Source organism: Oncorhynchus mykiss, chromosome 3 (assembly GCF_013265735.2).
Source record: "Oncorhynchus mykiss isolate Arlee chromosome 3, USDA_OmykA_1.1, whole genome shotgun sequence".
Classification (NCBI taxonomy): domain Eukaryota; kingdom Metazoa; phylum Chordata; class Actinopteri; order Salmoniformes; family Salmonidae; genus Oncorhynchus; species Oncorhynchus mykiss.
This window is the reverse complement of record NC_048567.1, coordinates 13716736-13731401: the sequence shown is the minus strand read 5'-3', so window position 1 is coordinate 13731401 and position 14666 is coordinate 13716736. Positions and strand designations below refer to the sequence as shown.

At 44.9% G+C, this 14666-nt stretch overlaps 1 protein-coding gene across 1 annotated transcript; it reads left to right on the top strand.

Moving 5' to 3' along the window:
- Positions 1-7509: 7509 nt before the first annotated feature.
- Positions 7510-13158, top strand: rs19 (40S ribosomal protein S19). The gene is given in 6 exon segments (NM_001160511.2): positions 7510-7583; positions 8487-8557; positions 8648-8748; positions 8958-9141; positions 12013-12067; positions 13094-13158. Coding segments are annotated over 5 exon segments (456 nt in total). The 5' UTR covers positions 7510-7583; the 3' UTR covers positions 13139-13158.
- The last annotated feature ends 1508 nt before the right edge of the window (positions 13159-14666 follow it).

Here is a 14666-nt window from a genome sequence, read left to right as displayed (position 1 = left end):
AGCTGCGACAGGAGAGAGACCAGCGGGAAAGCCCAGGTCGGGGGCAGTGTGCCTGGGGAGAAAAGCAGGAGGGAGTGGGTGATGTGAAGGGGCAGACACAGGAGGACAAGAAGACAGAGGGAGAGGCCCAGAGAGTGGGCATGGGGACAGCTGTGTTTTGGGGGGACAGAGCCCAGACCATCAGGGTCCTGTCTGGGCATCACACAGACCAGAGCTAGGTAAATGGCCAGCAGGCCATTAGGGGGAGCAGGAAGACGGTCACCCCATAGACATAGACCAGGAACTGGGGGCTGAGGACAGTGTCGGTGGCACACACCCCCCAGTGGCTCCCATGGATCTCTGCATAGGTGAAGTTATGGAGATCCTCCACGTAGAACTTAGACAGGAAGCCGCCGTAAGGGAGGTACTTCCCGATCACAGAGCGGTCCTGGTTGTACTTGGGAGGCATCGGACGGGGAGGAGGGGAGGTCCAGTTGCCTGGGGGGATGCCCGTCCAGCCCCAGCCCATCCAGCCATCCCTCTTCCCCTCCCCAGGTGTCCAGGATGTTCCAGCCGATGAACTGGGCAAATGCGGAGAGAACAGAGGCCCCCCAGCACAGCATGACCAGAAACAGGGACCGCCGACGTGTCACCAGTGAATTGTACCTGAAACAGAGAGAGAACCCAGTGGGTCAAATTAAACCACTGATGTTCTAGAGCAGGGGTCTTCAACCTTGTTTACCCAGGGACCCCCACAGAGGTAAACTGGTGACCTAGAGACCCCCATCTTATGTTAGCCAAAAATGCATTTTTCACGTCTTGTCTTATCATCAGGTGAATGATGATGGCGAGGAGAAGTAACCTTAACCAACATTTTAAAATGAATAGATTTGGTTGTCAGTTTTTCATTATTTTAATCTCCCCACGTTATAATTGGAAGTATAAACACTAACATAGCCTATTAGATAAACAAAGGATACTCCAAACACATTTTTGCTAAAAGTAGCTGTTTAGCTGGTTAAAAAAAGGTAAAACTTGTCAAAAATGTATATCCAAGTCAAGAAAGCATACAAGCAACCAGTTGCACTTTCTGTGACCCGTACTTTTCAAACCCTATGTCAGATACTCCAGTCAGCAGAGATGGGCAGTATTTCTGTTACATGTATTTGAAATATGTCTTTAAATAGATTTCAAATGTATTTGGTAGTTTACTTTGATACATTGATCTTTATGGTATTTTGTAATTGTACTGTGTAGTTAGTCATTTTTGCCCATCCTTCCCAATGAGTGTAATGAGCTCCAATGAGTGTAATGAGCTCCAATGAGTGTAATGAGCTCAATATAAGGAGTTGAGAAATAAAGTCATCATCATTAGAAATAAGATTTACTCATGTTTTCTACTGTATGTAATAATACAATTGTTTATTCTGTTGTTTCTAGCGTTATTCATACAAATATATATTTGTTCTTTTTATATTTTTGTTGGAACTCCTGGTCTAGAGTGCAGTCCTGAGAACATTTGGCAAATTCTTTCAGGTGCACTTGATTTAGCTTTGGTACTTTTTAACCCCCTCTCTCTGACTCACCTGCTCCCCATGCGGTGCTTCAGGTGGGAGTTGAGGGTCATGAGCAGCAGCAGGCAGACAGTGAACTGCCTGACCAGCAGAGAACAGCACACCAGGGTGATGCAGGTGTACAGGCACTGGGGACTCCTCAGGTTCAGCAGCACAGAGACAGGAACCCCCCCCCCCCCCCCCCCCCCACTGCCCCCACTCAGCCCAGACACAACTTCAGGCAGGCAGAAACACTTCCGCTCCGGGTATGACCACCTCCACCCTGGCCTCCTCCATCCTCCTCTATCCCACCACCACCCATAGACATCCTCACACTCACCACGATCACCAACACAGATACCACACACCGACTCACCGAGTTCAGCCACATGTGCTCCATGGCTGAACCTAAGAGGGGGACAGAGACAAACAGGTGGGGGAGGTAGCAGAGGAAAACGAGAGAGGAAGACAAGAGTGAAACTGGTTGAGGTGTCAAACCTAGAGTATCTCTAAGAGATCATTCAAAGTTCCTTCTGCACTTGTCCCAACAGTGGATGTCCTATCATGGCTCCCTAACTAATTATTACCATTGAACAATTGGCTCTTTCATCCCCTGCTCTCCCATGAAACTGGCTTCCAGGTGAGGTTGTAAATTATTATTATTATGTTTTTAGCTTTATTTAACTAGGCAAGACAGTTAAAGAACAAATTCTTATTCACAATGACGGCCTACCAAAAGGCCTCCTGCGGGGATGGGGGAAATTATAATACAAATATATAGGACAAAACAAACATCACAACAAGAGAAACACCACAACACTACATTAAGAGAGACCTAAGACAAAGTGGGTGGGGTTATATCCTGCCTGGTTGGCACTCTCCGGGGATATTGTCGGACAGGGCCACAGTGTCTCCCGACCCCTTCTGTCTCAGCCTCCAGTATCTATGCTGCAATAGTCTATGTGTCGGGGGACTAGGGTCAGTCTGTTATATCTGGTGTAATTATCCTGTCTTATCCAGTGTCCTGTGTGAAGTTAAGTATGCTCCTTCTAATTCTGTCGCTCTCCCCTCCCAGAGGACCTGAGCCATAGGACCATGCCTCAGGACTATCTGGCCTGATGACTCCTAGCTGTCCCTAGTCCAACTGGTCATGCTGCTGCTCGTTTCAACTGTTCTGCTTGCGGCTATGGAACCCTGGCCTGTTCACCGGTCGTGCTACCTTGTCCTGGACCTGCTGTTTTCGACTATCTCTCACTATCGCACCTGCTGTCTCGAACTCTGAATGCTCAGCTATGAAAAGCCAACTGACCTGTTGCACCCTCTACAACCACTGTGATTATTATTATCTGACCTTGCTGGTCATCTATGAACATCTTGGCCATGTACTGTTATATTCACCACCCGGCACAGCCCGTAGCGGACTGGCCACCCCTCAGAGCCTGGTTCCTCTCTAGGGTTCTTCCTAGGTTCCTGCCTTTAAAGGGAGTGTTTCCTAGCCACAGTGCTTCTACATCTGCATTGCTTTCCTGTCTGGGGTTTTAGGCTGGGTTTCTGTATATAACTTTGTGACATCAGCTGATGTAAAAAGTGCTTTATAAATAAATGTGATTGAGCATGGCAGCAACACATGACAACACAGCATAGTAGCAAAACAACAAGGCAGCAGCACAACATGGTAGCTGCACAAAATATGGTAGAAACATTATTGGGCACATGAGTAAGCATTCTCAGTCAATTTACCTGGGACATTAAAAAAAAAAGACAACAGCAATAGTTTGAGAAGGGGGCAAGAATGGAGAGAGTGAGTGGGAGGTCTAAAAAGAGAAAGATTGATTGAGAAAAGCGAGTGGTGGGAGGACAGAGTAAAGGAAAAATAAATGAAAAGGGAGACGCAGAGGCAGGAAGTTGAGGGGGAGAGATTGTTCGATATTTTTTCTAGGTATTGGAGACCTGTACGGGTACTTAGAGAGTGAAAAGGTCAGCGTAGACTGGACCTGACAGAGCACTCACACTGAGGATGTAACGGCTCTCCTCTGTCTGATGATCAGGAATCATCGGACCAACACGCAGCGTGGTAAGTGTTCATAGTACATTTAATTAAATAAACTGAACACTGAATGACAAAAAACAAAGAGTGAACGACACGAAACAGTCCTGTAAGGTGAAAAACACAAAACAACTACCCACAAACACAGGTGGGAACAGGCTACCTAAGTATGGTCCTCAATCAGAGACAACGATTGACAGCTGCCTCTGATTGGGAACCATACCAGGACAAACACATAGAAATACAACACACAGAACAAAAACAAAGAATGCCCACCCCAACTCACGCCCTGACCAAACCAAAATAGAGACAAAAAAGGAACTAATGACAGGAGGTGACAGTACCCCCCCCCCCCACCCAAGGTGCGGTCTCCGGCCGCAAAACCTGAACCTTTAGGGGAGGTTCTGGGTGGGCCTTTCACCGCGGTGGCGGCTCTGGTGCGGGACGTAGTCCCCACTCCACCTTAGTCTTGGCCCACTTAGGTGGCGCCTCTGGAGTGGCGACCCTCGCCGCCGACCCCGGACTGGGGACCCTTACAGCGGGCGCCGGACAGGCGGGAGGCTCTGGCGGCGCCGGACTGGAGGGAGACTTGGTTCTGGGAGCAGGCACAGGACTCACCAGGCTGGGGAGACCTACAGGCGTCCTCTTCCTTGGCCGAGGCACCGGATGCACTGGGCCGTGGAGGCGCACTGTAGGTCTCGAGCAATGAGCCTGCACAACCCGTCCTGGTTGGATACCCCCTGTAGCCCGGCAAGTGCGGAGAGTTGGAACAGGCCGCACTGGGCTGTGCTGGCGAACCGGGGACACCGTACGTAGGGCTGGTGCCATATAACCCGGGCCGAGAAGACGCACTGGAGACCAGATGCGCTGGGCCAGCTTCATCTCTCCTGGCTCAATGCCCACTCTAGCCTGGCCGATATGAGGAGCTGCGATGTAACGTACTGGGCTGTGAACGTGCACTGGAGACACCGTGCGCTCCACCGCATAACACGGTGCCTGACCAGCACGACGCTCGACCTGGTAAGCACGGGGAGTTGGCTCAGGTCTCCTACCTGACTCCGCCAATCTCCCCCCCCCAAAAAATCTGGGGCTGCCTCTCGTGCACTTTTCCTCGAGCCAACTCCTCGTAGCGTCGCCGCTCCTCTTTGGCTACCTCCAGCTCCTCTTTAGGACGACGATACTCTCCCGGCTGTGCCCATGGTCCCTTGCCATCCAAGATTTCCTCCCATGTCCAGGAGTCCATTCTTCCACACTGCTTGGTCCTTTGGTGGTGGGTAGTTCTGTAACGGCTCTCCTCTTCGTCTGATGATGAGGAATAGGAATCATCGGACCAACACACAGCGTGGTAAGTGTTCATAGTAAATTTTATTAAATAAACTGAACACTGAATGACAAAAAAACAACAATGAGCGTGAACGACACAAACCAGTCCTGTAAGGTGAAAAACATAAAACAGAAAGCAACTACCCACAAACACAGGTGGGAACAGGCTACCTAAGTATGGTTCTCAATCAGAGACAACGATTGACAGCTGCCTCTGATTGGGAACCATACCAGGCCAAACACATAGAAATACAACACACAGAACAAAACATAGAATGAAAACATAGAATGCCCACCCCAACTCACGCCCTGACCAAACCAAAATAGAGATAGAAAAAAAGGAACAAAGGTCAGGACGTGACAGAGGATGTGAGCACCATGCAAACACAGTGTAGAGAGGGTAGGCTCTGTGAAACAGACCGCTAACATCACACACTGCAGCAGACAGACAGAGCAGGAGACATTGGTGTGAACTTGCTCGAGTGTGATTGACAGGTAATTTCATAACATTTTCAAACAATGGGCTCAAATTAACAAAGCGTCTGGATATTGAAATAGCAGATTTAGCGCTGTAATATGCCACCTGTCTCCTCAGAATAATGAGTTTGACTTTTTCAGGACATCCAGACGACAAGTTGTCCGTTTTCATAATTATGACTGACTGGAATAATCGTTTTATACAGCTGCATAATCAGTTGATACAGTTGTCTCCTGTCCTGCTCCTTGAAGAGCCTTGAAATAATTAATAGAGTTCATTCCACCTTATGTGGCTGTCTTCGGTTTGAATCTGTGACTGGTCGCTTTCAATGTGATTAATTTACTTTTGTTAATCAATTAAGCATTGAGAGACAACACAAGCATACCGACGCACAGCCACACTACACAGGCAGAGCTTTAGATCAGATAGTAGGAAGCTCAATGGATGACAGAAAATGTGATAGAGAATATAATGGAAGGAGAAAGGATAGAGAACAGAAGGTGATTTTGTGGACCCCAGGAAGAGTAGCTGCTGCTATCGCAACAGCTAATGGGGATCCTAATAAAATACCAAATAACAGTTGAATAAATGAGAAAATACCAAATGACCTGATGTTGGGGATGTATAGATCTGGATAAGAGCGTCTGCTACATGACTAAAATGTAAATGTAAATATAAGTCTATGACAGTTCTAATCTGTCCTCTGTAAACCTTCCCTCGTTCTTTACCTCCCTATCTCTTCCTCTCCCTCTATTCTTCTGTGCTGACTGACAGAATAAACTCATAAACCGTCATTACCCTCTCTGCCCACCTATCTCCTGGTCGTGTCTATACAAACATATCAATTGTTTCAATGTTGAAGCAGTGCTAACCTTTCCACCCGAGCTGTGCAAAGGTCACCACAAGCATTGTAAATAAGTAAATAAAAAAGACCAAGGTTATAGTTAACACATATACTCGCAGACACACACACTCAAGTCAACCGAACATGTGCAAATGCACACACACACACACACACACACACACACACACACACACACACACACACACACACACACACACACACACACACACACACACACACACACACAGAGAGAGAGAGAGACACTCAAACGTGTGTAAACATAATGGCGCTGATGGAAGAGTTGATGAACAGAGAAAAACAATTGAGAAAAATAAGGGAGGGACAGGGAGGGCAAACCTTTATCTATCGAAGGGTTTGGGCATTGTTCTGTGAAAAAAGCCCATGTTCACTGTGCCTTGTTTCAGGCAGCAGTGCATTTATTTTTCCACTACTATTTCTAGGATAATAACTAATTAAGCAGCATTGGTTTTTTTTGCACATTTTTTGGCATTGTTCCCATGCACCATGGGAAATAAAGAAAGATTGTTGCATGTAGAATTCAAAGGAATTTGATCATGATCTCTGTCAGTAGGCTATTTGTGGAAATCCCATAAGAATAAGATATGGTTTTATATAGTATGTATAAACTGGAAGTAGAAGCCTAATTGTTGTTGTCCATTGGTTTACTCCAATTAGGGGAGGGATGGTAGGGTTAGGGGGAAAAAAATAAGGAAAATATATATTTAAACAAATAGATGTATTTTATCTATATATTTACCCCAAAAATATGGAGGATTGAAAATGATGCAGACAATTACATTGATGGAGGCCACAATCTATCTGCAATATTAAAGCTGAATAATTAAGAATAAGATATGGTTACAATGCATTTCACAGATCTTCAAATACTGACAGGATATGTCGCAAGATTATTATTATAATAAAAACATCATTTTTTGAATTACAGCATCTTGGTTATTGCATTCACTGTGCAGACTATAGTAACATTAGATATTAGTATTCTATTGATGCAATAAAACAGTATTTCCATATACCACAAAAAAACGGCTAATTAATTCCTATTGCTGCTCCAGGGCACGTGCCTCTTCTTTTGCAGACAATTTCATAATTCAAGGCTTTTGATTGTGATGTAGCCTTAACCTTGGGCACTGCAAGCTGCTTTGAAATTCATCAGGTTCTACTCTGATTGGGCTAGAAATTCATCAACAGGGCATCTTGTGATGAAAATACCGACGTACAGGGTGAGATCATATCTCGCGAGAATGAACGCGATCCGCCCGTTTAAACACGGGCTGGAAACCCCGTCTTACCCTCTTCCTCTCGCTGTCCACAAGCAAGGTAAAGGATGTCTGTTCTCTGGCCTTATTTTACCAACTGTATGACATTTTCGTGATAATTATTCTCCCATTACTGACCGCGTATACATTAAACAATCATTTAACAAATACAGTGTTTTCCGGAAAGTCTACAGAGTCATGTAGATGATTTAGCATATATAAAATTGCATGCGGCACTCGCACATACCTTCCAGTGATGGCTGCCCCCATTCCTCTGCGTTGAGGCCTAAACATTTCGCGTTTTGTTTGTCCACTTTAGGCAAGACAATTATGTTATCTGCGCTAACGGTGTCCTCCATTTGAATGTGTTACGCTCGTCTGGTGTTGATTTGTGATCCTTATACTGTCTGGATTTCTGCCTCGAATTTCTGATGTGGTTACAGGTCTCGGGGTTATACTGAGGTTCATTGCTAGCGTTGTGGCTAACTCCAGCCAGTTAATTACCATCACATTTTATTTAACGGTAGCCGGTTTGTTGGTGAGCACTTTTGCCCAACTATGCCTTGATATCAAATATTTGCTTAAATTAGACTTCAGATAGATTTTGCACTGAGGATTTGTATCATCACGATGTGCATATTTTCAATCGCCACTCTGACAGGAAGGTAGGTAGTCTATATAATTAGCTAGCCAACTAAAACATCTTACTAGTTAGCTAGGTAGTGATGTTTGCAGAAACTATCAATAGTAGACGTGTAATCATCAGTTTAACTTTTCTGATTATTGGGGCGGTCGAGTCATCCTATCGTCTGCACATAACTATAACTAACGTTAGTTACTTGAGTAGCTAGGCTACATATTTGGATGTGCTCAGGACCTCAATCTACCCAGGACATTCGTTGCAGTCTACATAGCATCATTCATGCATTGTACCTCATACTGAAGTTCTCTACCTCTCTGACAGATGCCTGGTGTCACAGTGAAAGACGTCAACCAGCAGGAGTTTGTCCGTGCCCTGTCGGCTTTCCTGAAGAAGTGAGTCGCATACATGTGAAGCCATGTTCAATTCTTGCTTAGGAATGCACTGAGCTTTTCTGAGTGACTAACATGCTTTTCCTGTTCCAGGTCAGGAAAGCTGAAGGTCCCAGATTGGGTGGACATTGTCAAGCTGGCCAAACACAAGGAGCTGGCCCCCAGCGACGAGAACTGGTTCTACACCAGAGCTGGTATGATTTTGATCATTGACATTCTTCCCTTCAGGACTACCTGTCTGCTCAGGCCGTTAGTGTAGTATGGTAAATCCAATCTGTTATTGGCATTGGTTTAGACCCAAATTGCCCCCAAATTATTTTCCACACTGTTAGTACAGAAGTATGGAACAAGGTCACTGTGACTCTGACTAGCAGTGGTGTTGACCCCTCTTCTTCCCTCCCAGCTTCCACAGTGCGCCACCTGTACCTGCGTGGGGGTGCCGGTGTGGGCTCCATGACCAAAATTTATGGTGGTCGCCAGAGGAACGGTGTGTGTCCCGCCCACTTCAGTGTTGGCTCCAAAAACGTGGCCCGCAAGGTGCTGCAGGCCCTCGAGCTTCTCAAGATGGTGGAGAAGAACCCCAACGGGTGAGTAGAACCACGCTGGTTAGAACGTTCCTAGACACTGAGCCAATGTTGACTTTCTCATTGGTCCTTGTGGTTAGGATTAGGGAAAGCAAGCCAATCCTACATTTCTACTTCTATTGAGAACCGAGTGAAACACCAGATATGAGCTGTTTTAGTCACCTAGTCCTGGACCCAGAGCACCGCTGGGTTGTGGATTATACATTCGGTTTTCATGCAACGCTTAACAAAGACCAAATGTGTTTTTCGCCCCTTGTTGAAACCTTTTTGTGCCCACTGAACAAAACCGTATACAGACAAAGCATCTTACAAGTGCTCAATTTCATTATCCAGATTCCATGCAAATAACATAAATGTACTATTGTGCTCTGACCAGGCTCATTCAGATTTGGTAATTGATTTTGTAGCTTTGTAGCATTTTCTGCACATGGTTGGGCACATTTCATCTTATGGCGGTTGTGTAGTGGTGTCATTGCCAAAGTGTTCCCGTCTCTGGTAGTCGACCTGTATAAAGGATGTTGATGTTGCCACTAGAGGTCGACCGATTACTCGGAATGGCCGATTTCAAGTTTTCATAACAATCGGAAATCGGTATTTTTGGGTGCCAATTTCCGATTATTTAAAAATAAAATAATTATTTTAATTTTTTTATACCTTTATGTAATTAGGCAAGTCAGTTAAGAACACATTCTTATTTTCAATGACTGCCTAGGAAATGTTGGTTAACGTCCTTGTTCAGGGGCAGAATGACAGATTTCCACCTTGTCAGCTCAGGGGTTTCAATCTTGCAACCACACAGTTAACTAGTTAACTAGTCCGCTCTAACCATTGCAGTCCACGAGTAGCCTGCCTGTTACGCGAATGCAGTAGAAGCCAAGGTAAATTGCTAGCTAGCATTAAACTTATCTTATAAAAAAACAAATAAATCAATCATAATCACTAGTTATAACTACTAATCCAGGTTAGCAGGTAATATTAACCAGGTGAAATGGTCATTTCTCTTGAGTTCATTGCACGCAGTCAGGGTATATGCAACAGTTTGGGCCGCCTGGCTCATTGCGAACTAATTTGCCAGAATTTTATGTAATTGACATACATTGAAAGTTGTGCAATGTAACAATAATTTTTAGACTTAGGGATGCCACCCGTTAGATAAAATACCGAACGGTTCCGTATTTCGCCGAAATAATAAACGTTTTGTTATCGAAATGATAGTTTCTGGATTCGATCATATTAATGACCAAAGGCTCGTATTTCTGTGTGTTATTATGTTATAATGAAGTCTGATTTGATAGAGCAGTCTGACCGAGCAGCAGCAGGCCCGTAATCATTCATTCAAACAGCCCTTTCGTGCATTTTGCCAGCAGCTGTTCACAAGCACAGCGCTGTTTATGACTTCAAGCCTATCTGCCTAATGGCTGGTGTAACCAATGTGAAATGGCTAGCTAGTTAGCTGGGTGTGCGCTAATACTGTTTCAAACGTCACTCGCTTTTAGATTTGGAGTAGTTATTCCCCTTGCGCTGCAAGCGCCGTGGCTTTTGAGCGATGGGTAACGATGCTTCGAGTGTGGCTGTTGTCGATGTGTTCCAGGTTCGAGCCCAGGTTGGGGCAAGGAGAGGGACGGAAGCTATACTGTTACACTGGCAATACTAAAGTGCCTATAAAAACATAAAATAGTCAAAGGTATATGAAATACAAATGATATAGAGAGAAATAGTCCTATAAATACCATATTAACTACAACCTAAAACCTCTTACCTTGGAATATTGAGGTCTCATGTAAAAAGGAACCACCATCTTTCATATGTTCTCATGTTCTGAGCAAGGAACTTAAACGTTAGCTTTAACATGGCACATATTACTTCTCCAACACTTTGTTTATTAAACCAAATTGAACATGTTTCATTATTTATTTGAGGCTAAATGGATTTTATTGATGTTTTATATTAAGTTAAAATAAGTGTTAATTCAGTATTGTTGTAATTGTCATTATTACAAATAAATACAGTTGTAAAAATCGGCCGATTTTAATCGGTATCGGCTTTTTGGGTCCTCCAATAATCGCTATCGCCGATCATAATCGGTTGACCTCTAGTTGAATCATAATCGGTTGACCTCTAGTTGCCACCCTAGTCATACTGTTCTGTTACTGCATGCCAAGTCTTGGTCCGACAGCTTTTACCCCAAAGCCATTAGACCCCTGAAAAGCTAATCAAATGGCTAACCATCTGCTTTGCCCCCCTCTTTTACACTGCTACTCTGTTTTATCTATGCATATACATATTACCTGGACTAACCGGTGCCCCTGCACATTGACTCTGTACTGGTACCCCCTGTCTGCATATACATATTACCTGGACTAACCGGTGCCCCTGCACATTGACTCTGTACCGGTACCCCCTGTCTGCATATACATATTACCTGGACTAACCAGTGCCCCTGCACATTGACTCTGTACCGGTACCCCCTGTCTGCATATACATATTACCTGGACTAACCAGTGCCCCTGCACATTGACTCTGTACCGGTACCCCCTGTCTGCATATACATATTACCTGGACTAACCAGTGCCCCTGCACATTGACTCTGTACCGGTACCCCCTGTCTGCATATACATATTACCTGGACTAACCAGTGCCCCAGCACATTGACTCTACCGGTACCCCCTGTCTATGACCGTGCTACTGTTTTACTGCTGCGCTTGATTTGTTACTTTTTTACTTTCACTTATTTTTCTTAACTGCATTGTTGGTTTAAGGCTTGTAAGTAAGCATTTCACTGTCAGGTCTACACCGGTTGTATTCGGCGCATGTGACCAATAAAATGTGATGAATTTGTTCTGTTAATGACCGACTGAACCTCTCTTCTCGCAGTGGTCGCAGACTAACCGCCCAGGGAACCAGAGATCTGGACAGGATTGCTGGCCAGGTGAGGCCCTTTTCTTTACTCCACCAACAGTGTTTGGTTACTTTTCTTCTGGGGAGCCCATGGGTTGTGCAGGCCTGGCCCAGACAAAGGCAAAACAAATTGGTTAAATCAGGACCGTGGGATAATTTGGTGAAATGAGGGAAGGGGGGCTTATTTTGTCCTTTAGATTTTATCTAGTCTGCTTGGGGAATTGAAACTAGTAACCTTTCAGCTATTGGCCCATCGCTCTAACCGCTAGGCTATCTGCTGCCTTGCCTGGCTGGAATAAAGGCCACAAGGCTCACCGGTACCTTAACGTATCAGGCCTGTGGGCCCTTACCTAAAAAGTAGACCCAAACATGTTTTGTTGCAAAAAATATGTTTATTTCATCACTAAAACATGTCACCCTGCACTTTGATGGTAGAACATCCCACAGTGCATGTAATGAGAGCATTAGCACAGTGTTGCCCAAGCATTTTGAATTGGGCCAGCTGTCCTTGGTCTAGCTATAGTCTCTAACTTTGCTCCTGAGCCTCACAGCCTGCATAATGAGTGTCAGTCTTAGTTTTTTTTTTTTTTCTGTGGCAAAAACAAACAGCAGCTCAGCCCCTGTCGGCAGCAATCTGTCTGCCTAAGAAGAACAACGGTGTGACAATTCAAGGGTAAACAAGCAGAGGGAATTTCATGCTGACTGAATCCACCGTATGGTGCAGCTTCTCCCTCTTGATCCTTTGTGATGAGCTGAATTTAGATGCACTAACCTGGCCCTCCCTGGCTGTTACATGGTGGCGTCATCGCTTTGCTCCCCCCTGTGGTGTTTTTGATGGCTTAAGAAATAGTTTTTATCCCAAGTAACCAGGTATGGCATGTGTTGTCGTGACATGACTGGCGTTTCTGTGGGGTTCTAGTGAACTTGGTGTCCAAGTTTTATTCCAGTGTGATGTGGGCCTCATTACTTTGTTTAGATCGAGAACCCACTTACTCATTGGAGTAACCTCTGAACAAATCTGCAGCACTAAATGTCTTGTTTTGATTTGCTTCCCCAGGTTGCAGCTGCGAAGTTGCCCCCCAAGGCTGCCCCCACAGTTTAATAAATATTTTTTGGAGAAGGTGAAATCTTGTCTGTGCTTCTTTCAAACCTGAGCAGGTTGCATTTGAACAACAATGGATGGAACCTCTTTGTGGTTGGGTCCATGGGTTTATGGTTTTGCATACCAATGTTAGATATGGAACCTCTTTGGTCTTGATGTCATTGGGGAACTGGATTGATGAAGTGTAGGAGTTTTTGGTATGGCAGTCTTAAGTCTACAGAGTGGTTTTTGTTGAGAATTCCAATAAACTTCCAAAATATTACTCGCTGGCCTCACAACCGCAGACCATGTGTAACCACGCCAGCCCAGGACTTCCACACCCGGTTTCCTCACCTGCTGGATAGCTGATGAAACTGGGGGTTTGCACAACCGGATAATTTCTGCACTGTCAGAAACCGTCTGAGAAGCTCATCTGCATGCTCGTCCTCGCCAGGGTCTTGACCTGACTGCTGTTCGGTGTCGTAACTGACTTCAGTGGGCGAATGCTCACCGACCACTGGAAGTGCTCTTCATGGATGAATCCTGTTTTTTACTGGGCAGATGGCAGACCGCGTGTGTGGTGTCATGTGGGTGAGGGGTTTGCTGATGTCAACGTTGTGAACAGAGTACCCCATGGTGGGGTTATGATATGAGCAGGCATAAGCTACAGACAACGAACACAATTGCATTTTATCGATGGTAATTTGAATGCGCAGAAATACCATGAGATCCTAAGGCCCATTGTTGCACCATTCATCCTCCATAACCTTATGTTTCAGCATGATAATACATGGTCCCATGTCGCAAGGATCTGTACCCAATTCCTGGAAGCTGAAAATGTCCCAGTTCTTCCATGGCCTGCATACTCACCAGACATGTCACCCATTGAGCACGTTTGTGATGCCATGAAACATTACATTCAAATAATGTATGATTCCATTCATTCCTATGGAGAATTCTACCTTCTGAGGAGTCCAATATGGCTGACTCTGGCTTCAAAGCTTCCCATTGGCCAATGCATAGCGTTTGCAATCTAGTGTTCATATACATGATTGGTCCAGACTGGCTGCCTCTTATAAAGGCACGATGGGTCTTTACCACTTTAAGGCAGTACCTGTATTTCCTCAGTCACTAAAATACACAGGCCCAATGCTTATGATTCCTTGCCACCTATTGGGTTGCCATCCAAAGATGTGACTTGTCTTTATGGTCTCTCATGCTAGAGGTGGAACAAGACATCTTTTCATTTGTATTTATTTAACACTTGGAAGCAGGACTGGACAGGTGTTAGCATGGCAAAATATGAACTAAACCCCTGCAATAGGACATAAGCAGAGGATTTAATTAACCTAATGCCTTATGATGAGATGGCCCCCGTTGTACCTCAGACATCCACCAGAGAGCGACACAGTACAGGGAATGTTTTCACCTATTGGGTTGCCATCCAAGAAATGACAAGTCATTATGGTCTCATGCTAGAGGTGGGACAAGACATCTTTTATTTTTATTTATTTAACCTTTATTTAACTAGGCAAGTCAACAAATTCTT